At 51.0% G+C, this 25,961-nt stretch overlaps 1 protein-coding gene and 2 non-coding genes across 5 annotated transcripts; all 3 read right to left on the bottom strand.

Annotated features, from left to right (window-relative positions):
• Positions 1-25,961, bottom strand: RCC1 (regulator of chromosome condensation 1). Of its 3 annotated transcripts, none has more exons than XM_074976308.1 (11): positions 25,223-25,961; positions 24,080-24,482; positions 12,770-12,854; positions 10,436-10,623; positions 9,241-9,420; positions 9,059-9,155; positions 7,289-7,411; positions 6,447-6,602; positions 5,301-5,420; positions 2,651-2,803; positions 1-1,654 (listed from the first exon to the last, which is right to left on the bottom strand). In XM_074976308.1, exons 3-11 carry the CDS (start codon positions 12,840-12,842, stop codon positions 1,479-1,481), a joined length of 1,266 nt encoding a protein of 421 aa, XP_074832409.1. In that variant the 5' UTR covers positions 12,843-12,854; positions 24,080-24,482; positions 25,223-25,961; the 3' UTR covers positions 1-1,478. The 3 variants fall into 3 exon arrangements, with proteins under 3 accessions (XP_074832409.1, XP_074832411.1, XP_074832412.1); XM_074976310.1 differs by having other exon boundaries at positions 24,080-24,107; positions 25,223-25,271; XM_074976311.1 differs by lacking the exons at positions 24,080-24,482; positions 25,223-25,961 and adding an exon at positions 15,064-15,083.
• LOC142001446 (small nucleolar RNA SNORA73 family) lies at positions 24,241-24,446 on the bottom strand. The gene has a single exon (XR_012642490.1). It is a non-coding gene; the product is annotated as a small nucleolar RNA SNORA73 family (small nucleolar RNA).
• LOC142001447 (small nucleolar RNA SNORA73 family) lies at positions 25,394-25,599 on the bottom strand. Its single transcript, XR_012642491.1, has one exon. It is a non-coding gene; the product is annotated as a small nucleolar RNA SNORA73 family (small nucleolar RNA).

Raw genomic sequence — 25,961 nt, 5'->3', positions numbered from 1 at the left:
CAAAACTCGATTTATTCCAAATGTTAAAAGTTTCCTGTTTCTGTCTCTCTTCCCCACTCGACCCGCAAAATATTTTTAAATTCTTTTTTCTTAAAAAAAAAACCAAACATACCTATTTTATGAGCCACTGTACAATTTCCCACTCTCCCTCCTCCCCGGATATTGCTAGAACAGGTAAAACAGTTCCGTGAAGGACGGCAGTTCTCGCTCATGGTGTTTGGACTACAGCAGAAGAAGACAAGGTGGGAGCAGGGTAGGAGTCAGGCTGGCGAGACTTACACACACAACACTCAGCCAGGGTTGTAAATCAGGCTGGTTACTTGGAGGGATCTGATGCATAGTTGGAACTGGGGTGTCTTCCTCCTTCCTCTCAGGGCCTACATAGCAAATTAAAACCCTTACGAGGTGGCCCTCACCAAACGTGGGCCCTTGCGGCAGGTTCCCAAAGCCAGTGGAGACAGGAAGTCAAGGCAGTTGGTTGAAATTTAAAAAGCAAGTGTAGAAGAGATGGAGCCAAGTGATGCAAACATGCAGCTCTTCCAAGAGCTCGTCTGCATGTGCCGGGGAACCTGAACAATCTGATTTTCTCTTAACTTCACTCTCTTGAAGGGTGTCCAGGATTAGTCTTTGACAGGTAGCCTGATCCTCAAGGCCTTGAGTGCTCCTGGTTCCCAAGGGAAGTCAAGATTGTCTCACCTCTCTGACGCTCTAAATGAGGCCAGCGACTTTGGAACTCGTTGGGGTTTTGGGACGCTGGCCCAAGTCCCACCTCCAGTTATTGCCTCTGGGAGATGATTAGAAAACCTCTCTCAAGAAACCAGAACTCTCCCTCACACCTCTCTGCCCTACGCCACCAGCCAGCTCAGACCCTCTGCCTCGCGGACGCTGGATCGTGGTGCAGGTCCGCGGTGAGCAATTCACACGGAAAGCCGAGGGAGGGGGAGCCTCAGATGGCTACACTAAAAAGAGACTCGGCCAAACCGAGACATAAAAATGACTCAAATCACATGGGAGAGTTCCGAAGAAACAGGAAGTGGGGAAGGCAGGGGGCTGGGTTCTGGGTGCGGTGGCCTTAAAAAGCTTAACAGCCCCAAGGCCAGCGGTGTATAAAGGGGAGTGCCAGCTTGGCTGGATCCAGAATCCATTAAAACGGGGAGGGCCCTGCGTCACCCCCGTGCTGGAAAAAATCAGGGTTGGGAGTGCCTGAGCGAGGCTGAGGGGGAGGAAGGAGGAGGCTGAGCCCTGAGCTGGCCAGCAAAGCCACAGGCATCCAAGATGGGAGCCGAGCCCCTGAAAAGCCGCACTCCAGCCATGCAGATGCTGCCTTGAGGATTAGAGGAACAGGCAGTGGGGTGACAGCTCCCCCCCAAGGGCCCCCGCCACTCAGGTCTCTGGAGAGTGCCAGAAGCCCTCTCCCAACCCCTCCCCTGAGCCGCATGGGGGCTGGCGCCCGGCTACTGCTGTGCAATGCCCCAGCATCAACTCTGCTCATTGTCTTTGACCAGCAAGACGGTGTGCTGCCCCCCACTGGACACGGCCAGCACGACGCGATTCTCCAGCTGCTTGCCGGTCATCTCCACAGGGCTCCAGACGTCCTCCTCTTCCCCCGTGCCCAGCTGGTAGTTGGTGCCCATGCCCCAGGCAAAGGCTTGCCCTGGGAACAGAGAGGGGAAGAAGCTGATTGCTTGCCCAAGGCAGGGGGCTGCACGCGCTTGGCACAGATCTGAGCAGGCCCCCAGCTCAGACAGGGAAGGGGGTTTTGAACCCAGAGCTCAAGCACGGATGCAGGGTTCACTTCCTATGGGCAGCCAGGCTGGCGAGGCACAGCCTTGCCACTGCTCCAGGAGGCTTGGACTCCAGCTGCAGACAGGCTGCTCTGCGCCCGAAGGCAGCATTAAAGGTGGTTTAATATCTGGTTAATCAATTGCCGGAGGAGCCACGAGATGCTCAGGGTGGACAGTGTCAATGCCCCCAGCCCCTTACAAACAGCACCTTCACAGCAAGGCACTTCAGCAGCATTTGTGCAGCCTGACCCAGGTGCATGCAGTACCAGGACACCCCCAGCCAACGGGGGGTTGTGCAGGGAGGCTGCATCAGTCACAGCCTATGGAGCCTTTCCCACTAGCTTGGTGCTTCTAAAGCCAGGCCAGGGAGCACAGGGTTGTTAGGACCTTTGCTGGCAGATGGCTGGGGAGCAGGAGGCACAGAGCAATTCAACTGTCTCAGCTCCCAGCTACTCGAGTGCACAGATCTGCCTCGTCCCCCCTCAGTGCAACTGGTCCGGATTGCCTGCAACTGCCGGAGGAGTCGGCCACTCACTCTCCTGGGGGCTCTGCAGATCAAGGCAGGGCCACAACAGATGGGCACGAAAGCCCAGAGCTTCCCTGGCTGGGGTCCGCTCACTGGCCAGGGACCGGCACATGTTAGTTGAATTCCTGGCATCCGAATGGAAGCACCAGCGGACCAGTCTGTGCTGTCGCACACCCTCTGCTGGGAGATCCCCAGAGCACGAGGCCATGCACGGCCACTGCAGCGGTCTCTCCACACCAGGGGCTGGTTCACACTTGCTCCCCATGGGGGTGGCAAGACACCGAGCGCAGGGGCTGCCAGCCCACCAGAAACACCCTCGTGAGCTCAGCCCCCCGCTTACCTTCCTGGGTGACAGCATAGCCCACGGAGGCTCCGCAGGCGACGGAGGAGATGCTCGGCAGCCCCGCGATGGGGGTGGGCACGCTCTTCTCTTCTGCCCCTTCTCCAAGGCCCAGCCGGCCGTACTCCGCCCGGCCCAGGCTGTAGGCTTTCCCTGGCACAGGCCGGACACAAGAGACACGTCACTCCTCAGGTGCAGAGTTAGACTCCTCAGTCCCCCTGCACCCCCCGCCAGGCAGACCGGGCTAACCCCAGGCACAAGTCCTTCCCTGCCTGGTGCCAAGCAGCTGCAGAGCACCTCAGGCCATCACATACACACTGAGCCATCACCAGAGGACACCAGATGGAGACCAACGTGCCCACTGAGACACCAGGGTCCAAAGCTCCTAATTCCCATTATCTGCTCACCCCCATCCCATCCCCACTGCCTGCCGAGGAGAGACAAGCTGTGTTCCTGGATCAACCCCAACTAAACTGTACCAGTCCGGACCTTGTCAAGCCAGCACTTAAAAACCTCGAGGCACAGAGATCCCACCACATCTCTAGGCAACGCATTTCAGTACTTCAACACCCTCCTGGGGAAGTAGTTTTTCCTAATACCCAACCCACTCCTCTCCTTCTGTAACTTCAGACTATTGCTCCTTGTTCTACCATCTGACACCACTGAGAACAGCCTCTCTCCATCCTCTTTAGAGCCTCCACTTCAGGACGTTGAAGGCTGCTATTAAATCACCCCTCAGCCTTCTCTTCTGTAAACTAAATAAGCCCCAATCTCTCAGCCTCTCCTCATAGGTCATGTGCTCCAGCCCCTTCATCATTTTTGTTACCCTCTGTTGAACCTGCTCCAGCACATCCACATCCTTTTTGTACTGGGAGGCCCAAAACTGGACACAATATTCCAGATGTGGCCTCACCAGTGCCAAACAGAGGGGAATAACGTCTCCAGATCTGCTCCAAATGCTTCTCCTAATGCACCCTCGTGTGCCGTTCGCCTTGTTGGCTACAAGGGCACAATCTTGACTCATATTCAGCCTTTCATCCGCCATAATCCCTAGGTCCCTTTCCACTGCACTGCTGCTGAGCTCCCCAGCCTGTGACAGCGCTTGGGATTCTTCCGTCCCAAGTGCAAGACTCTGCACTTCTCCTTGTTGAACCACATCAGATTTCTTTAGGCCCAATACTTCAATGTATCCAGGTCACTCTGAATTCTCTCTACCCTCCAACATATCTGCCTCTCTCCCTAGCTTAGTGTCATCTGCAAACTTGCTGAGGGTGCAATCCAGTCCCTCATCCAGGTCATTAATAAAGATGTTGAACAACACCAGCCTCAGAACCAAGCCTTGGGGCACTCCACTTGAAACCAACCACCATCCAGATACTGAGCGACTGACCACTACCTGTCAGGCCCGACTGTCAAGCCAGCTTTCTGTGCATCTTGTAGTCCATGCACCCAATCCAGACTTCCTCAACTTATGGGCAAGAATGTTGTGGGAAACTGTATCAAAAGCTTTGCTGAAGTCAAGGTATATCCTATCTACTGACTTCCCCATGTCCCCAGGTTCCTGGATTCTGCATTCAGTGGAGACAGACTTGTGTCTGCAGCATGATGTTCTCTCATTTCCCAGAGGAAGTGTGATCTAGTGGCTTCCTAGCTCTGCCCCAGCCTGCTGGGTGACCTTGAGCAAGTCTCGCCCGCTCCGTGCCTCAGTTTCCCCATCTGTAAAATGGGGATACCACCACTGCACTCCTTTGTATGGCACTTGAGCGCTAGATGTGAAAAACATGACAGACAAGCCAGGCGTGACTCCACAACTCTGGTAGGCAGGAGACCGAAAAGTCCCTCTTGTACTCCCATTTGGGGATTGCGACGAGCACCCCAGCCGTCCAGTGCAAAGGGACGCAACAGCAGCCATGCCCCATGTGCCAGCTCAGTGCAGAGAGCTGTCCGGCAGCGAGGGAGCTGAAGTGCCCGCACCACCCAGCGCAGGGCCCAGGAAGCTGCAGCTGCCAGCAGCGCTGTTTGCATCAGTCCTTGTGCAGTGTCGGAGGTAGGGACCCCACAAGGACCTTTGCAAATTTAATATCCAACTAGAGCCCTGAGTTTTTCCGCAACTGCGCAAAGACATGGAATCAAACCAGAAATAACGACGGCAAACAGAATAAAACAAATAACCGGCTCTTGTACCACACGGCTTGGCCAGGGCTGCATCGCAACCCACTGCACAGGGTCTCCCTGCCGCTCACGTTCGTCTTCACCGCCCGTCGGACAGAGGGGCGGAAAGGCCCCAGTCTAAGCAGCGCTGCTGTGGCAGGCCCAGACCCACAGGGTAGGAAATAGTGCTGCAAGCTAGGCTCACTCTGCAACCTACTAGGTAGGGCCTCGTACCGCCTTCAGGCAAGACCTGGCCCTGCCCCTGCTCCCAAACCCTTCCCTTTCCAGAGGCAGAACCAAACCCGACAAGAGGGTAATAAAAATATGGATCAAATGAGAAATTCCGAGGGGAAAAGCCCCTGAACCATTATAAAAAAAAGATGTACAGTCCCAGTTCTTTCCATCTAACCTCCAGAACACCAACGACCTGGGACTCAACCCTGAGCTCGCAGCCAGCGGGCCCAGAAACAAATGACGGCAAGACCCCTGTCCCGCTCACCTTCCGAGTCCAGGCACACAGTGTGGTGCTGGCCGCCCGAAAAGCCCACCCAGGACTTGGTGGAGTTCTTGAAGGACGTCAGGTTCTGGGGAGCGAAGCAGGGCTCGGTGCCCTGCGTCCCTGCAGGGGGGACAGTGAAAGCCAAGGAAGTCAGAGACAGGCAGGCAGACGGCCCCCAGCCCGCTGCAGGAGAACGGCTGCCCTAGCGCAGGAGACCGATCCCAGGACACTTAGCTGGGACAGGGAGCCTCAGGAGTTGGTTTAAGAACGTCCCACATGTTCTGCAGCACCCTGCAGCTGTTATTACTCCCACAGGCCTGTTCCCTGCAAACTCTCTGCTAAAAGCTTTTCGGGTGTCCTTGGGAGGAAGAAGGGGCTGGGCCAGAGCCTGGCACAGCCAGAAATAGGCACAGTCTCCTCCATTGCTTCCAAATACGCCTTCCTGCAGGGCCAAGGAGCCGAGAGCGTCGGTGCCCAGCGGTAACTGGCCATGGGGGAGTTTGCAACACCGGAAGCAACAGCACAACAGCTGCTCAGGAGCCCCCTCACCGCCCCGGCTGTGCCTGCAGCCACTTCCCAGCCAGCCAGGGAGCAGGGTGCAGGCGCCTTGCCTTAATGGCAGCGTTTGCCCGCTGCTGTGACCAGCTGCGCATAGCTGGACAGAGCGCTTAGCCGGGCAGCAGCACAGGGCCCACCGACACCACGGGACAGCCCCAGCAGGCGCCTTCCCACTGGGAGTTCAGCGGCAGCTGTGGGACAGCCAGCACATTCAGCACCTTTCCAGGGTACACGTCCCTGGCGGTCCCCTCACTGCAAGGGGAGGGTATATGACCCAGCGGCCTGGCCCATGCAGCTTGCGGTGGCTGGGCTAGTTATCTCGGCATTTTCCTTCACCGGCTGGACTCAATGCTCAGACCTCAGCACGACAGACAAGGGCCAGGCTGGCTGGGGATCACGCCGCTGGATGGGGCTGAGAGCCAGACTCTACTATACACTTAGGCATGTCATTCTGTCTCCCTGCCCCTCCTGTTTCCGTCGGTCAGACGTGCCTAAGCACCCGCCTCCTCCCTCTCCAGAGGCTCTCATGGAGACTGGCTCGCTCGGCAAACATACAGCACCTAGCACAGGGCACATACAACACCTCACCCAGCTGGTGGTAGTTGGAGAGACCGAAGCCATAGACGTGGCCCTCGTGGGTGACGGCGAAGGTGAAGTAAGCCCCGCAAAAGGCGTCCTGGAAGCGCACCCGGCCCTTGCCGCCTCTCCCCTTGAGAGGGACGCGCTGAGGCACAAGCAGGCGCTCTGGATGGGAGACAAGACGGCAGCTGTGGTGAGGACAGCCAGGGACAGGTGCCGCTGTCCACCCGCCACACACTCACTGGGTACATCTGGGGGCGGCGGCACCTGCCTGGCTGGCCCCTCTCATGCTTCAGTCAAAGCCCAGCAGAGCTCCCAGCTGGCCAGGGCTCCTCTTATAAGGGGGCCTTATTCTCTCAGCGCGCTGTGGGTGGAAGCCCCTGCCTCAGGACGCAGACTGAATAACTGGAGCCGTTCCTCTAAAAAGAGCCCTGGGGCAATCACGCTAAGGCGCTCAGCAGAGCCAGCGAGGGGCTGCCCAGTGCCCTCTGCTCGCGCCCCGCCCGCCCCACAGCCCTGCCTCTGCTGGATCATCGGCAGCCAGGGCTCACCTCGGCCGCCTGCACCAAGCATGGCCCCGGTACGTGGGGGGATGCAGCGGCCCAGGCAGGAGGGATGGTCAGCCCCAGGCACAGCATGTTCCCAGGCCAGGCAGGAAGAGCCAGTGTGGCGGCCCTGGAGACGGCTGGCACCACACCCCGCAGCCGGTCAGCACGTGTGCCTCCGCCTCCCTGCCCATGCCCCGGTCTGGCCCGTGGGAGGACATCAGTATCTCTAAGCCCCCCGCCCGGAGCTCTCAGCAGGTTCCAGCACCGCCGCCACGCCCCACCAAGGCATCCAGAGCGACTCACGTAACCCCTTCCGTCCTCCCCGGTTGGCGAAGAGCTCCGGCACTCTGCCCAGCTGGCCCTGCTCGCCACAGCCACACGTGTACAAGTCCCCGTCCACCGTCAGCAGCACCAAGTGATCGTTCCCTGGTGGGACACGGACAGCGCTAGCAGCAGGCTGGGGCTCCCAGCTCCTTGCCGCCTGCCCCACTCCAGAAGCAGCAGCACGGCTGGGGCCCGGGGGGAGATTAAAGCCTTGAAACGTACGAATGAGGCAAGACCCCCAGGAGTTTTCCTCCCTCACTCTGGGCCAGCCAGAGGACCGTTCCTGTCGGTCTCTAACACGGGGGCTAAACTGCAGCTCGTCAGCCACATGCGGCTCTCAGAGCCCTGCCAGTTTCCACCTCGCAGACTGCTGGGGGCCACTTTGGGACTCCTGCCCTGTGGGAAGGCGGGCGGTCTCAGCGCTCCAGCCCCACAGGAGAATCCTGGGGGCATCTGGGAATTCAGTGGCTGAAGCCTGGAAGACACGCCCCGGATCTCAAACTTCTGAAGAGTGTTGCATGTGTCTTGGCCTCCGAGGACAGGACAAGGAGCAACGGGCTTAAACTGCAGCAAAGGAGACTTAGGTTGGACATTAGGAAAAACTTCCTACCTGTCAGGGTGGGTAAACACTGGAATAAATTGCTTAGGGAGGTCGTGGAATCTCCATCGCTGGAGATATTTAAGAGCAGGTTAGACAGACACCTATCAGGGCTGGTCTAGATGGTGCTTGGTCCTGCCAGGAGGGCAGGGAACTGGACTCGATGACCTCTTGAGGTCCCTTCCAGTTCTAGTGTTCTATGATTCTATGCAGCTCAGGGGGTCAGTACGTCTGGCTTCCCTGGGGTATGAGGCTTATTGCCTCTAGCTACTATACCAATAACTGCCTCCACCTTGACTTAAGCCGAGTTCTTCCCACCCAAAAGGGACGTACCAGGAACCTTAAGGCCAGAGTCACTGATAACGCCCCATCTCTGCTGGGGGCAAGTCCCTTGCCTGCCCTGCCTATCTTCCTACCAGAGAGGGATAATATTGCTACTGGGCAAGGCTGCGAGGATTCGTTAGTTCATACGTGCAAAATACTTGCAGAGAAGTAGCACCGAGAACTATTACGACTAATGACCCGAGGCGAGCGCTGGGCTCTCAGGGTCTGGCTACACAGCAGCCTTATTCTGAAATAAGCTATTCCAGAAGAGACTATTTTGAAATAACTCTGCTGCACACAAAAGGCATTTCGAAACAGCCCTGAGCTATTCTGAAATACACTGGCTAAACACAGAGCCCCTATTTCAAAGCAGAGCCTCTGCACACACAAGGGCTTATGTCGAAATTGGCACTATCCCTCGGCTTCAAGCTGACTGTTGTTTCAAGTAAAACCCCCATTATCTGACACACTCAGGACCAACCGACCAGATAACCGAAAGAGTTGGATAAATGGGGGGAGGGGGAAGGAGGCCCTTCCGCAGGACAGGCTGCCAGTTGTGCAGGGCTGGTGGAGATTATCTGAACCTTGGTTATCCAACATTCGGTTTTATCCCACCCTGCCTGGGACGGTGTAGGATAAAACAGAGGGCTGGATAATTGGGGGTTTACTGTATTTCGAAATTGCGGTTACATTGTGCAGCCGCTGGCATATTTTTCTCCTCAGAGGCGGAGGGCAGCTGATAGAAGAGGGCTAAATCATCCGTCTATTCTGGGCCCGTTCGTTCCGACTGCAGGAGCAGGTTGGGGTATGTCTGAGACCTCGCTTACCTGAGACAATTTTAAGGACAGGCACATCTAATGGGACTGGCACGGGCACTGCACTCTTCTTCATGGGCTCCAGCAAACCGATGACTCCATTGTTATCCTGCAGAGAGAGAGAGCAGCAGAAGTTTAGTGGCAACGTCCAGGAAGACACAGCCGAGCTCCCTGGTCCAGCACAGACCACGTACCCGGAAGGAGCCCCAGAGGAAGACCCTGCCATCTTCTGTCAGTGCCGCTGTGTGACTGTCCCCCGCAGACACCTGCACCACCTTCTCCTGCAGCTCCACCAGCCCTGGGGTGGTTTCTGAGCCCTCCTCAGAGGTGTCGCGTCCCAGGGCACCTTCATCGTTGCAGCCAAAGGAGTAGATCTGGAAATAGAAACATCTCACTGTGGGAAAGGTGCCCGGACAAGGACAAACCCAGTGCTGGAGAAGCCACGTGGCTCTAACAACCACCTGTGTACAGCAGCTGGCACGAGGCTCAGCCACCAGCATTAGACTCAGGAGCTGCTGTTGCAAGGTGAGGGAAGTTGCCCCTTTTGGCTCAAGGCACTTTACAAGCGAGAGACTCACAGTGCTGAGGAACCAGTCACTGCAGCGGGAATCGGACACGCCACAGCGTACCGGTGAGGAAAGGGGAACTTGGGACATGCACCCCTTCTCCTACAAGGCACCAACGGATCTTTAGTGTCCCTGCAGGGCAGAAAAGATCTTGGTGTTGCCACCATCCCACGCAAAACATCTGCTTGGGAAGCACGAGAGACAGTTCCCGTTGGATGCTGTCTGAAGCAGAGGTGTCACGTACAGAACCATCTCTGTCACACAGCAGTTGACCGCCGGTCCCTTGTGGCACCCGAGTAACCGGGAACAGCCCATCGCTGCCTTCAGAGCAGGAGCCCCACATGAGCTGGGACAGATTCCCACCCAGCCCTGAATCCAAGGTTCATCTGAGTCAGTCAAGGGCAACTCAGGCAGCAATGGAACCAGAGAGGGGGGGCCCATGACAAAGTGGTTGTGTGTCCTGCAGCTTGGTTTACTGCCGGGCAGCGTTAACTGCAGGCGTCCCAGAGCAGCCGCATCCCCTGCATGGATGTTTGAACCAGAATTGTTACCAGTTCCCAGAGACCGTGCTGCATGCTCCCAGCTGCTGCTCCCAGCGAGGGCCCCCTGGACAGCCCCCTTGCGCCACCCCACATGTGCCGGCTCTGCTACAGAAGCTCAGAAGGCTGCAGAGTGCACAACCGGAATAATTAAGACTGTGCTCACAGTCCAACGCCTGTGTCCCTGTACTCACCGCGGCACCTGAATAAGCCCTCCCATCCCCCCATTCGAGCTCATGCCCTTGCGCCTTCCCCGCCAGCGGGTCGAGGGGCTGCGGACTCACTTGGCCTGTCTCGCTGAGGCAGACGGTGTGCATCCCCCCTGCCTCTGCCTGGACGATCCTCTCGGGCAGCTGCACCAGAGCTGGCTTCTTCCTCTCCATCACGTCCTCCCCCAGGCCCAGCTGCCCGACATCCCCTTGTCCCAGTGTCAGCACCAGTCCGGGCTCTGTTCGGTGCGATGAATGGCAGACTAGAGCACAGGAGACAGAGGGGGGAAACGGTCACTCAGCAAGATGCCAGAGGCACCCTCCCGCAGTATCTTTCTAAATGCTCCCAGGCCAAGAGGCGGGCTAAGCAGAGAGAGTACACCTGGGCTGAGCTCACAAGTGAAGGAGACCGACAGTCCCAGTTGAGCCACACACGGGGCTCCAACAAGCACCGACAGGAACAGCAGCGGGTCAGAAGTGAGGGAACGCCAGCTCTGAGCTGTGCACCAGGAAAACAAGCATGGTTCCTCACACAAATCCCAGGGGAGGTATCATATTGAACAGCAAACAAATCTGAACTCCTGGGATCTGCTGTATGTCATTCTTGGAAAGACCATGGGCAAATGAGCCCAGGCCCTGTCTTGCTTCAGACACACCATCTGTATACGGGGAATACTGCTTCAAATCGGGGTGGGATGGTTTCAGGCCCTCAGGGGATAGGTGTGAGAGAAGCACTTGGGTTCTCTACTGTCTACCCAAGATCTCACAACCTTTTCAGGCTAACAACAGCTTATCCAACATCAACATTTTTCACAGCTCTCCTCCCCGCGCGGCTTATATTTACTATTAGAGTGAGAGTGAAAAACCCCAGCAATGCCAAGTCTATATTGTTTATTGGCGTATAAATGAGGTGCGGACAGAGCAGGCTCAATTTTGAAGAGGAAGGGTTGTGGGGGTTGGGAGGAGTGAAGTGATCTTTGCTTTAGATTAAAAGCAGTAGAAATGCAGCACTTTAGAAACTAACAAAACGATTTATTGGGTTATGAGCTTTCGTGTGACAGACCCATTTCATCAGATCAATTTCATTCCCAATACAGATTGATCTGAAGAAGTGGCTCTGTCCCACGAAAGCTCATCACTGAATAAGTCATTTTGTTAGGCTTAAAAGTGCTACGTTTCTGCTGCTTTGTTTTGTTGGAGTACAGACTAACATGGTGACCCCTCTGTTACTATTTTGCTTTAGATTGTTATACAATGTTTGACACTTGGCAATCCCCAACTGCCTTTTGGGAACACCACCACCCCAGGTTGCAACCTACAGGCTGACATACAATGAGTTAGTCTATTGCGTGCTTGGATGCAATTAAAAATGTAAATAAAAAGTAAAAGCTGCTCACGCATCATTGGAGGAAAGCATAATGAAATCTATCAGCTTGGGGTGGCATCTCCTCCCCACAACCCCACATTCTCTCCTAGGGACACTGGGATAACTGAGTAAACTGAACTAACCTACCAAAAAGTCACAAACTCCAGAGCCAGAGCCTTGTAAGGCACAGTCAGAAGAAACTTCTCATCAACACAAACCTCCTATACAGTGTTCTCTGCAAGCCAAGTGCTTGGTCAGCCACCCAGGAGAGAGTCAAATGCCATCCAGCTGATTAGCAAAGTGCCTACAGCCATCAGCATGCATTTCTATGGTAGTGCACATCCGCACAGGCCTTGGTGCAAATAAAATTTATTCTGCACATATGAGGAAAAAATTAGAGGGAACACTGTTCCCAAGCATGAACTGAAAATTGAACCTTGAAAAAATAGTAAAGTACCCCGATGTATGGCGGAATTACACAGCGTAACCAGCCGTTAAGTCATCTTCCCCGCTAAGCTTGCACTCAGTACGAAACAGAGCTCAACCCACGGTGGATGAGAGCTCTAGGAAAAGTGCGGTGTACATTGGGCAACACTTCTGGAAGATGCATTTCTGATGCTGAGCAGCAGTGAGCACCCAGTGAATGACAGGGAGCAATCAGAAACACAGCAACTGCAGTCCAGGGAGCGGACAAGTCCCTCTGGCCTTCTTCCCAATGGGATTTGCTCCAGTTGCTACATCTGTTCACACTCAAACACAGACCGAAAAAGCCACAATCTACAGCCATGGAGCACAGACCTTGGTTCCAAGCGAGGATAAACTGTACTGGCACATAATGCGATTTGAAACTGTCTACCCAAGAGCTCACACCCCAGTGCAGACACACATTGGCTGAAATCTGCGCAAACCCTCAATGTAGACAAGAGCACGACAGAACCATGAGATAGGATCCTGGACCACAGATCTGATCCAGTTTGTGACACCAGCCAGCAACAGCTGTTTCAGAGGAAAGTGCAAGAAATCCTGTAAAAAAGACATTTTACCTTTAATCTTCTTCCTTTCGGGAGACCCTTCTTCTGGTGTTGGGCTTTTCTTGGCTGTGCGCTTTCCCGGCATATTGCTATGGAACTAAACAATTGAGAACACTCCATGTTAAGGCATTTACTAACCCACAGTGTGGGAGAAAAAGCAGGAAAACTGCAAAAGACAAACTTCTGGAGTGACACCATCCAGTCCTGCCCAGCCCCCTTTTCCTTAACAAATCATTGACACTGGGTTTTGTAAGATGTTTATGGGAGATAACATTAAAAGGGAAATTGGGTCTCTAACTACCTCCTCTTTTCCCCTAGTACAATCCCACTGTTGCACTAAAACCACCTGGAATTTTTAGAATCTAATTTACTTTTTGCTATTCCGCCCACTAATCCACCTCGGGTGCAATCATGAATTCCCATTCGTTCATCTTCCTGCCAAGGCCTCTGCTGGTAGACTTGAGCTGGTGAAATCAATCCATATGGTGACTCCCAAACCCCGATTCCCCACTCTCAACCCTCAACAAAGTGCTCAACTTGTTTTCAGAGGATAACCAAAAGGCATTAGAAAGTCTAAGCACCTAATGGACTCATGGCTCTATTTTCCCAAAACACTGCTTTCTGGAATGTTGTTACAAGAAATGTCAGGGACATAAATAGACCTAAGTCCTAAAAATACCCATTAACCCATTACAACAGATCATGACATGTGAAAACCTATACCTGAAAGCTTAAGAGGAAGATTCAGGAGTAAGGTGATGTTAAACAAACAGCACACTACTCCACTTCTGCTCTCTAGAATCATATTTATTGTTATTATTTTCTGGCCTGATCCTACAATCCTATCTGAGGCAGTGTGGTAACACTCACAGAAGCAAAGGCTCTAAGAAGGAATCTTGGACTTTGACACCTTAAGAAAAGTTTAAAGTGACAAGTCAGGATTTAGGCCCAACATTCAGGGTGCATTTGGAGCATTTTCCAAAGCTGCACTTAAAAAAAAACAAAAACAAAACCACTTTTTAAAAAACATAGTTGCTGTTTAAAGGACCCAGGCAGAGCAGACAACTCAACTACTGCAATATTGTGCAAGCAGTAAGAGAAAACATGAAACTGACTAGAAATTCAAGTGCGATCAAATCCTCAAGTTTTCATTGCCCAAGCTAAGGTAAAAGTTAAATCAATCAATCAATCAATGGTGAAATGGAGATTCAGATTTTCCAGTATTCTGTTTTAACAAATTAAGAAGTTATTAACAATGCAGGTGAAACATATGAGGTTTCAATATAATCATTTCTATATTGCATCCCCCTTAATGTTTGTATAATGCTTTGAGATCCGCCCATAAGATGATACATGCAAAACGATACACTCCAAAGCACCCGCATCACACTATAACCCAGCACAATTTTAGCTTATTTGGTGTCTTCCATATAAAATCTGCACTCCTCAGTTTTACTAACAGGAGTTCCATAGGCTACACAAATCACGCCAGCCACTTCTGAAATGCAGCTATATCTAGGGAGTAACACCTTCTCCCCCCTGACAATTTGAGGCCATAACACTTTCTCCTCATGACAATTTGCAAACCGTTGTGCAAAAACAGGCAGTTCTGAGGATACCTAGAAAGGCAGGAGCAATCCAACAGGTCAAGAGGTCGGAAGAGCAATGCAACAGGCAAACCCTCCCACCTTTGTCCACGTGTGGCCTCATTGCTGGATGGAAGGACTAGGTGGGAGAGGCAGTATCGTTTACTGGCCCTCACGCACCCTGTCTAACAGCCCCATAGCCACAACAATGCAGGCTGCAGGCAACCCTGACAACGCTCTCGGGAAGCCACCAGAGAATGACCCCCACCTCCAGCCTGCGCCCCATCGCACTCCTGGAGAGGACGTAAGGAATGCTTTGCAATCACCCCCCCCAACACGCTGCCCCCACCAGCACCCGTTCATCAGAGCCCCCCAAGGCCTCCCCCACCCGCTGCCCCTCCTCCCGCGCCAGGCCAAGGACTGGGATTTGAAATTCCCGCGCTGGCCCGCGACCTCTCCGCTGCATACGGCCGCTGCCCCGCGCTCGGGGAACTGGGCGGCGGGGGGCGGGGAGCGGCCCGAGCAGCTCCCGGGGAACATTCGGGGCGCGCCAGGTGACACTCAACGTTCCACGCGTGGAACCTTCGGACACAGCCGCGCGGCGGCCACGTGGGGCCGGCCCAGGCCGCCGCCGAGCCCGGGGGCGGGGATCGGCTCCCCAGTCCGGAACCCCGCGTTCACCCGCTGAGAGGGGCTCGGCCGCTGCATCGGGGCTCTCACCTCCCGGCCGCTCCGCCACCGCTCTTGCCCGCTCGCTCCTCTCTGCACCCCCACCCCTCAGCCGCCGGAGCATGCGCGGGAGCCCCAGCTCCAGCCGGACCCCTCGGCGAGCGGCAGAAAACGGTGCTAGCGACCCCTGCTGGCCACCGCGCGGAAAGGCGCCGGGGTGGGACTATGAGGTGGGGGCGGAGAAATCGGGGTGAGAATGGGGGCTAGTGCAACGTGCGCGCTAAAGACCTCGATCCAGCCGGCGCTCAGCCCCGAGCGCAGCGCTGGGGCATCACAAGCAATGGCCGGGAGTGCTCCTCCGCGCCGCCGGCTTTGCAGGATCTGGCTGCGGGTGTCCGCAGTTCTGCAACTGCACCAGCGCACAGAACGCGGTGGAGACCCGCTGACACCAGCGAGCGTCCACCCCAGACGGTGGCAGGATCTGCAGGGGGTCTGTTTTGCGCAGATGCAGTTGCAGCAGCGGACGAGGGGTAACTTTATACGAGTCCATGGACTCGTACGTGCGCCGGCGCTGACAGAATCGGGGCCTATGCATGTAACCACTCACAGTATTGCAGAACAACTTACATTGTTCACGGAACTGAGAATTACAAATTTAAAACTTAAGAATAAAGATGTTTTAAAAATTAAATTTAAAACTTTAAGAATTAAATGTCTGCTTACACGTTTTGCTAAGATTTTGAATTTCAGGCTGGGCAGTGAGTCAGCTTCTAAGCAATGTCATTTGCCCAAGCCCAATGCTGCAGCCCACTACACTGAAAAAGAAGATTTATTAAAAAAAAAAAATCCTGCTGCTGGAGATTTGAAACATTTACATAACTTACACAAGTCCCTGCAGCAGCCATGGCAATTGCCCGTTGAGTTCCCTCAAGATTAACTATAGTGCTGCACTGATTTTGTATGGTACGGCACGCAGGCAAGCCTCTTCCACTCCTACATCTCAGAGCATAGGCCACTAACCACCATTTGCCAGTGTCCCCTGTCCTGGGAGATCTTTTCCAGTTCTAACCAGGTGTATCCCCAATTTTAGTGTCTGCCTGTATGAGAAAGGAAGAGGGTTGGGTGCAGGGCTAACACCTATACCTCATAAAACAATCCCAGCTACAGAAACATTGACAACAGTTGTACTGTGTATACTGATGCCTATTGCTCAGAATTCAAAACCACTAGGTGTAAACTAGCCATAAATAAATTTGGATTGGAAATGTTAATGTCCTACTATCAGAGAGGAGTGAGGCTCTAGCCTAGAGCAACCTTGTAATAGTAGAAACGGGGCAAACAGCCTAATTAGTTTCAAGCTAGACCTTGACAAACATAGGGATTATGACAGGATGAAAATTGAACTAATTGACTCTGGAGATCCTTTCCAGTCCCATTGTTCTTGAGTCAAAACTCCTAACCCTGATGATTATTGGGACATTGGGCAAGTGATTTCTATGTCTGACTTCCATGTCTTTGAAAAAGTGGGGACTTACGCATCAGTCTCAGGGGAGTGCTGTCAGATGAACCAACTCTGGTAAAATGCTCTGAGGCCTTTGATAGAACAGCCTCATATCATGTTATTAGTCATAATTCAGCAGAAACTGTACGTTCAAAAACTTAGAACAAACACTGAGGCAAAGACTGTCCAAAGAGCGGTGTAGGCAACAGAGTTTCATAACCCATTACACACATCACTGCATATGACTGCTGAGTCATGCTTCATTTTCGGGCTGTGTTCATCGGTCTTATCCAAAATACCTTCCTTACTTAACAGGAAGCCATTTAATGCTTTGGTTGCATGGCAAACGTTGAGGAAATGTGCTACAATTATGACATCTTTGAAGCAAATAAGAGCAGCATGTCAAATGCATTAAGGAGACACATTCTAGAGCAACAACTTGGTTATAAAGTATCATACAACTGCCTGTTTAAACAAAGATTTTGTAAAGTCGATGAATTGTCAGAACAATTGAAAACCACTTTACCCTACTCAAGCATGTTAAACTTGAAGCCCACAGGCTGCTTGTAGCCTGATCAAACTTTTTTGCAGCCCTGGGGCTGGGAGCCGGCCTGGACACAGAGCCCCACTGGCAGCTCCAGCCCTGGGCACCCAGCCAGGCCCGGGGGGACCCTGGCAGCCCTGGGGCTGGGAGCTGGCCAGGGCACAGCAGTACCTTAAATTTATATGTAAATTAAAAATTATTTTATATGAGCAAATAATTTCACACATCACATTTGATGAGCTATTAATAAAATTATAAAACATTACAATTAAGTACTAAATTCTCAATTAAATTTATTCTATTATATACAGACAGGAACTGAAAAAAATATAAAATATATCTAAAACATAATTTATAATAATAAATAAATACAACTTTCCTATAGAAGTACATTTTCTTGGTGGTCCTGAAACCTATCAGTTTTCATTTGTGGCCCTCACTAGGCTTTGAGTTTGACACGCCTGATTGAAAGACAGCTACATGGCAAAGAGGAAATATTGTGAGAAATGTTTCCTAGCCTAGGAAGAGAAAACCAAAGGTAAACTGTCTAGGGAAGAAATAATCTTTGTTAAGTCCATCTTTGTACAGCACCTTGTGGTACAAATACAAAATCATATGCATGGAAGGAAACAGGTTTGAGAGACCAGTCTAAACGAGAACACAACGAACAGCCTGCTGCACTGAAGTGGTCTTCAACAATTTCAGGTGTCTCCTAACAGTTCAGGTCGGCAAGCAGTCAAGGCCTTTTAGCCATGTCTTTAAGTTCCAAACCATCGCTCATCAAAGTAGAGAACATCCTCCTCACCTCCCACCCCAGCAGTTAACTGTTGAGCTTAGTCCATGCCCTGGAGGTTTAAAATACAGGTTGGTTGAGTTTTGTACTACCACGTTGGGATGCCATCTCAAAGTCTATTCCCCATCACACATGAGCTAGGTAGTGGGCACCTTTGGGACATCCAGAAGGAAATGAATGCTCAGACCACATCACCCCTGGTTCAAGCCAATGCTTTTAGTTTTTCTTCACCTTATAAAAGTCATCCCTCAGAGTATTAGAGGTAGTACAACAAACCAGCAGTCATGTAGCACTTTAAAGACTAACAAAATAATTTATTAGGTGATGAACTTTTGTGGGACAGACCCACTTCTTCAGACAAAAAAGACAAAAGCCCTGTTTTTTTTCTTACCCACACCTCTAAAATTTCAAGCTATTAAAACTTATTTTAAAGATCCAGCTTCCCCCAGTTTCATGTCATAACTAGTCCTGGCACTCATGGGGTGGATAAAAATTACTTTTGATAGCTCATACAATGTTTCAATGATTAGGTTACTCATACAGCCCGGGAATCTTCAAACTCTCACCCAAACCAATTTAATTAAAGTCACATAATGCCACAGGTAGTCATGAGAGACAAGATGCATGAGGTAATATATTTTATTGGACCAATTTCTGTTGGTAAAAGATGTTTTTGAGCAACACAGAGCTATTCTTTTTCATTCTTTTCCATTTTACAGAGAAAGAAAAATGTAGAAAATTAACAGAGAGGTAGCCATGTCTATATACTATCAAAACAAAAAAGCAGACCAGTAGCACTTTAAAGACTAACAAAATCATTTATTAGGTGGTGAGCTTTCATGGGATAGACCCACTTCTTCAGACCATAGCCATACCAGAACAGACACAATATTTAAGGCACACAGGACCAAAACTAACTACTGTTTTGGTATGGCTATGGTCTGAAGAAGTGGGTCTATCCCACGAAAACTCACCTAATAAAGTATTTTGTTAGTCTTTAAAGTGCTACTGGATGGCTTTTTTGTTTTGAAAGAAAAATGCTGATGTCCGTTGCAGTATTAGCAGAAGTATTTTCATTAAGCTATTTCAAATGCTGTTTTAGAGTAAAAAGTGGAAAACCATACACTTTGGGTCAACTAATAACCTGTAAAAAGAAAGTTGCCAAGAAAGACTGCATCAGAAACACAACCACCACATCTGCTGGAATTTCTACCAGGAAATTTGGCATCAGAGAAGCCTCAAGCTGATCCACCAGTTACTCCTGAAGAGTTGATACCATTCGAGATTAGAGGATTAATCCCCAGACACCCAAGACAGGGAGAGCCCCAGGGCATACAGCTATTATGAGAAGCAATCAAATGTCCCTGAGTTTCAATCTGAGTCAATGGAACTTATTTAACTAGCCCCATCACTGAATGACAGCTCAAGAGTCAACCATCACTGTTGAAAAGCAAACCTTTACAATTAGTATCTCTATGTTTTAGCATTCATCTGTCTGCACTGTTTGTTCAAGAACTTGTAAAGCACTCTGACCACAAAATTTGGTATGCAGCTTCCTCTCATGCTATCTTAAACCAAGGTCATGCCTGGAAAGTGGGAAACACCACAAAGCCCAGGATTTCTCATGGAATGGGAGGGGGCAGAAGGAGTGAGGCAAAAGGGAGGAGCACAAGACAGGAGGGACACGATACGGAGAGTGGCCGCTTGGGGCACCTACAGCACCAAAAGAGAGGCCAGCAGGGCTAAAGTGCCACCCTCTTGCCCATCAAAGACCGGATAAGTAACTCCCCTGTCCCAATCCCAGAGCCTGCCCTCCTGTGAACAGCAGAGGCCACTGGAGGGAGGTGCTGGAAGCCAGGGGCACCATCTGGACCCTCACCCCACCCAGACAGCCTGCAGGCAGTGGGTGGGAAGCCATTGCAGCCTGGACCTCCCCAGACAACCTGCAGACCATGTGGAAGTAATTGTAAGGCAGGCAGTTGCAGAAGGGGCAGCCTTCAGACAACCTCTAGAAGGGGAGCATGCCAGGGAACATGGCCCTACCCCCACAGCCTGCAGGCCACAGGGAGGCAATTGGAGGTGGGGAAATAATTGGAAAGGGAACAGCCTCCAGAGCCTGTCCCAAGGCAGCCTGCAGACCATGGGTGGGAGGAGGGTAACCCCTGAGAGCCTGGATGCCCACAGACAGCCTGCACACTGTAGAGGGATTCTAGAAGGCCACAGCCCCACAGACCATAAGGGCAGCTGCAGAGGATACAAACACTGGAGTCTGATCCCTCCCCAACAGCCTGCACATTTTAGGGGAGCCTACTGGAGGCAGCTCCAAGAACCTGCTTCCACCCACACTGCCTCTCAATTTCAGTGCCCCCTGTAGGCTAATCCCAAATCCTCACCCCCACTCCAAAAGCCTACAGGCGGCTCCAGGAGGTGGGTTACAGTCCCCAGAGCCTAGTCCCCCCACAGCCCCTAACAGGCTGTAGGCCACAGCAGGAGCAGCCCCTGGAGTGCCCCACCAAACAGGCTGCAGATGGGATTGTGTGATGGGGTTCAGGGGTCCCCCTGCACTGCACCCCATCTGCTGGCAGGACTCTCACTCAGCAGGTACAACAGGAGGCTTATTAGGCAACAGATGCCCAGTTTCTCACAGCAGTGTCAGTACAGCAGTCAGAGACAGTCCTTCCACCCCGTCCTAGGGAGAAGACCCCAAAGGGGTGCCCCTCTGGGGTGTAGCTTCCCCCCTTGCCAGGCTGGCTGCCTTCCCCCTCTCTCTTCCCCTAGCCTCTAACTGCCGTCCCCCGATTCAAAAAACCCAGCTCTGCTCCCCCTCCTCTTTGTTCAGGGCAGAAGTGTTACCTGCCAGTTGTAGCCCCAGGGTCATCCTTAGCCACTGGGAGCTGCTCTGCTTGCCTCTCACATCCAGCCTGACTCACACATGCACTCCCACCACTCCATCACAGAGTGGGCTGAGGATAGCCCCAAAAAGTGCTTCCCTCTCCAGATGAGTGCAGGACAGGGTGGACCAGCTGGAGGCCAGGGTCAGCCCACAGGTCACCTCCAACAGGCTGCAAGACAGGGCAGCAGCTACCACAAGCAAAGATTCCTTGGAGAAGATGCACACTTAGGAAACATCAGAATGCTACCCACCCTCCACAAGCTGCAGAGGCAGCTGAAAGCCAGGACCAACCAACAGAGCATCAGCCCCAGATTCATCCCTCCCACAACACACAGGACAGGGAGCGCCACACCCCAGACCCCTTGGACATCACCATCACTGCCACCAATAGCCACAGTGCCTCCCTACCCACTGCCCTAACTTCTGCACCACCCCAACACCTTGACCCCATTCCCTTTCCCCACCCTCACTCCAGCCTTCATTTCTGAAAAATACAATTAAAAACAAATTTGTACATTCATTTATTTTCAAAAAATTTCAGCTAGAGAGCTGAGCAACACTGGGTCTGTCTGTCAGTCACTCATACAACAAAACCTCCTCAGTGATCATATTCTTTATGAATATTAGATTTTCCTTAATACAGTGCACCTGTGGGACCCTGGATCCCAGCCTCCCACCATCTCCCTAGAGGGCAGGATGATGTGAATTAAAGACCAGCCTCTGAGAACATTTCTTTTTCTTCAGAATTAATCTTTTTCCTTCTTACTAAAGTGTGCTGGTAAAACATAGTAGCATTTTGGATTTTAGCGTGGATACAGAAGAGTGGTAGACTTCACTGACTGGTGGACTTAATGTACCCTCGCCCCAGCCAGCCAGCCACCCAACAAAAAAAAAAAAAAATCTATTTTAATGAGCTACGGAGGTAGAGCTTTCAAGTGTTGCTATTACCATAGCAATAACATGAGCACACCGAAGTGGCCATTTTGAAACACACAATGACTCTGCATTATTTGAAGACCTAAAAGCAGATGTGACCTTAAACCACCACAACAATTTAAAGGGTGCAAAAACTACCCATAAATTTGTAAAGGTATAATTGAAATTTAATAGCACAGGTGACATTTCTAGTTAATCTCATTCATTATGATCTGTTGAAAGTGCATGGGTTACTGTTAAATACTGAGTGCAACTGAGTGGCACCTTTGCGTATTCTCTGAAGGATGATGCTCATTGCTGGCTGAAGTCAAAGGACAAATTCCTCCATCAACTAGGACACAAAAGTACGCTCATCCCTCACTTTATGAGTACAACTGGTTCCCAACTTTCTGCTTGTAGGCAGAAACTCTTAAGACAGACACTAAATTCCTACTGAGTTACACGTAAAAGTCTGATTAGTTCCTAGGGCTCCCAACCCAGGGAAGGAGTGGCAGCAAGTGGCACTGGTTTTGAAAGGTGAGCAAAGCTTAGGTTGGGGCTGTGAGTAGGAGAGAGGGTTAAACCCTAGCGGTGGTGGGGAGGGATTCAGGCTGCTATGGTTTGGGGCTGGTGGTCAGGCGTTAGGGGGCAAGCAGCAGGGGGTGTCTGGCTGCAGGGCCCAGGGTGTACAGGTGAGGGGGTTCTGGCTGCCATGGTTTAGGGCTGCAGGGTCACCAGGCTGCTGCTGTTTGGGGCTGCAGGGAGTACAGGCAGCAGTGGGGTGTCAAAAAACACTTGAGTCCATCATTTTGGCTAAACAGAAAAGCACACTATAATGAAAAATATTTAAACACTGTTTTTACACACGCACACTTTTTACACAATATAACTTTACCATATTAGAAAATGCTGAGTGATATATTGCTTATTTATAAATTTTTTATTCACAATTTGTATCAAATTGTGGTTAGCATGATAACCAGAATAATTTAAAAAAGCTTTTATTACTTTTTATTTAGCAAAATCAAACCTTTAATACAGTACACCATTATTGTGTTACAACTGATAAAGCTTGACTTCTGAAGTAAGATTTTTCCCTGTTTCTTTATATAGAAAAGCAGCCTTTACATTTTCTGTATAGGTTTCTGGACTCAAGATTTCTTTTTACAATAAATTTAGGCCCTAAGGTATTGTATTAAACTCAGATTTCACTCAACACATTGAGAAAATTTAAATTAAATCCAATCTACTTTAAAAACAATTATCTCCTGGCTTGTGAATTATGAATCTGATTTTGTCAAGTAATCACCCACTCTTCTTTCAACAAAGATCAAATCCTGGTATTTAGAGTTAGCATACCAAGTCAGGAGAACAAGAAACCAACAAAAGGGACTACAATATTTCTAAAATACTATCTGGTCAAGAGAAGATCTGGACAGGAACGTCAAATGGGACTGCAGTTAGCCTGTAGGAAAATGGATGCAAAAGAGAACCCGAAGACAGGACCTGAAACAATGAGCCAGTTATCCATCCGCTTCTTCATTTTACCTGGAAAGAGAATAAAGCTCATGGTCAGTGGTGGTGTTTTATGGGATTTGCCAGGTATTTGAGTAGGGACAATACCATGATTAAACCCCTGGAAGAGATGTGGATTCTACTCCAGTTATGGCAGAGTTCTTGGGCAATGCCTGTGCCTTAGTCCCCACCCAAAATGGAACTCAGGCTGATGTTGATTTGAGAGAATGTAACATGGCTTAATTTGGGTGTAACTGCAGAGGGCTTCGAATTGGGATAAAAATGCGTAAGCGTAAATGATTTCCAAAAGACAAAGCCATATTACACAGTTCCCCTACCAAATCTTGCCCTGACATAATATGCAGATCTCGGTCAAGATTTTTTTCTTCCACCACTCTACTATAGTAGTCTTCCACAACTTCCAGTAGAGAAAATGCTCCAAGAGTTAAGGGACAAAAGACAGAAGTCACAGTAAGCTATTCTGAACCAATTTAAACACTATGGGAACAACCCAAGCTCACATATTCTAAGGTATACTCAGTCTAGGCTCAGTAGTAATTTATGAAAGCCTCAGATTCTCACACTTTTCAGAAAAGCAGCTGTCTTGCAGTTGCATTTTCATATTATAATCTGCCATTTGAGGACCACTCTCCAAGAGAAATGAAAATCCCACCTGCTCCAAATGCTCTAGAAGCAACAAGCCCTGAAGATGAACCATCTGCGGAGCAGAAAACTTCGCAGCAATTTCTTTGGATAGCTACAGCAAAGCGAAATTTCTATGCACTGTATTTTACATTTGATTCCATACACCAATAAAATAAAGAGCTAATGCTAAGGACCCGTTATCAATTGTAAACAACAAAGGAAAAATAACCTGTTTCTGAACAACAAAAGAACATTACTTACCTTTTCAACTCATGCAACATAGCAGAAGCTAGAAGAAAACAAAAGGTTTCTGGTGAATAGGTAAGTCATCCCCATTACAACAGATTTCCTTGCAGTTTACTTTAATCTGTTCTAACGCTCATATCCACAACCCTAGCATTAAAGAAGCTATCCGACTGATGCAATGTTTCCTGCATGGTTTATCTCCTCAGTCACTGTCCGAAGACTCAGAGAAGCTGTAGGAATATGCAGGCTGCAGACCAGAGGCCCAGCTTGTTCTCCAACGGCGTGGAATGGGACTGTACGTCCTGGAGCCCGAAGGCCTATGCTCCCATACGCCACACGAACAGAGCCAAGAGACAGCAACTTCTCTGGATGTCCCCGTTGGATTGTTACGTCAATATACTCTTGTACGTGGAGTAGACTGAAAAAAATGGTATTTAAAAACGAGAAGCCTTGTGACACCTTAATAAACCAACAGATATACTGGCACCTAAGCCTTCCTGAACAAAGACCCACTTCATCAGATACATGAGGTGGAATTTCCACAACTTTTATCTGGTGAAGTGGGTCTTCCCCATGAAGCCTTATGCACCAATAAATTTGTTAGTCTAAAGATACCACAGGACTTCTCGTTGTTTTACGGATACAAACACACCGAGCCCTTTAATACCATTAATCATCCGCTCACCCAGCTAGGCTCTCATATGCTAAACTGTACTGCATGCTCAACCCATTTTGTCAATGGCTCAAATGCTTCAGTGGAAAAAGCAGATATGCACCAAACATCAGTTACATACATGGACATCTAGGAAAACTACCTGCAATGCTGTGAAAGGCCATACACACACAGAGAAAACTGTTGCAGACACAAGATTTCAAATACAACACTCCAGGACCCACCAAAGAACCTGATCCTGCAGCCAGACAACAGGAAGCAGGATCGCCACCTGCGCTTTCTAACAGGGCTGCAAGTTTAAATTTAGTTGCAGTGCATATGGAGCTCTGCAGTCCTTGCTAAGCAATTCTACGTGTCCAAATGCAACGTTATTTTGGGTAAACAAGGCTACCTTACAGACACAGCCCAAGTGTACAAGAGAACAGTATTAGGCAGCAAAAGGGCACCTTTAGGAACCCACAAAGTTTTACACGACAAGTACTCACCTCTGGACAGGTGTGGACTACTGCTTGAAAACCTGTTGAACAATAACAAGCAAAAAAAAATACACATGAGAACAATGTCCAAGCACGGTTTATGCCACTTAGTGGATTTGACAGGGCTGCAGAGCGTGGCGCCCCAGACAGCGGCTCACAGCATAAACCACTCGGAATAAGGAATGTTTCCTGCATGGTTTATCTCCTCCGTCACCGTCCGAAGACTCAGAGAAGCAGTAGGAATATGCAGGCTGCAGACCAGAGGCCCGGCTTGTTCTCCAACGGCGTGGAATGGGACTGTACGTCCTGGAGCCCGAAGGCCTACGCTCCCGTACGCCACACGGGCAGAGCCGAGAGAGAGCAACTTCTCCGGATGCCCACGTTGGGGTGACGCGTAACGTGGCGCGGAGCACGGGCTGCCAATGCTGTTTAGCCACCCGCCCCGCGGGCCACAGGCACTGAGTTCTCAGAGAGACCGGGCGGCGGGCTCAGCCCCCACCCCTTCCCCGGGCCAACAGCGGAGGCCAGCCGGGGCGCGGCCCCCTCGGCGGGCAGAAGACAACGGCCTCCCGCCGCGGGACGCCCAGGGCGTGTGCCGGACTCCCCCGAAGAGAAGGGGGCTGCACTGACCCTCAGAGACCGAGCGGGGACAGGACCCGGCCCCAGCCCTCTTCAGCGAGGGCCAGCGACACGGACCCGCAGGAAGCAGCGAGCGCCCACCCCGGCCTCCCCTTGAACGCGGAAAGCA

This window comes from Carettochelys insculpta, chromosome 24 (genome assembly GCF_033958435.1).
Source record: "Carettochelys insculpta isolate YL-2023 chromosome 24, ASM3395843v1, whole genome shotgun sequence".
Lineage (NCBI taxonomy): Eukaryota > Metazoa > Chordata > Testudines > Carettochelyidae > Carettochelys > Carettochelys insculpta.
This window is presented reverse-complemented; position numbering and strand designations above follow the sequence as displayed.

What these genes read in the sequence shown, in the direction of transcription:
- RCC1 (XM_074976308.1), bottom strand. Translation starts at nt 12,842, where the DNA reads ATGCCGGGAAAGCGCACAGCCAAGAAAAGCCCAACACCAGAAGAAGGG. An exon ending in TCCTCTGGGGCTCCTTCCGG is followed by an intron (nt 9,156 to 9,240) that starts GTACGTGGTCTG and finishes CTCTCTCTGCAG; the next exon opens with GATAACAATGGAGTCATCGG. An exon ending in CTCCAACTACCACCAGCTGG is followed by an intron (nt 5,421 to 6,446) that starts GTGAGGTGTTGT and finishes TCCCCCCTGCAG; the next exon opens with GGACGCAGGGCACCGAGCCC.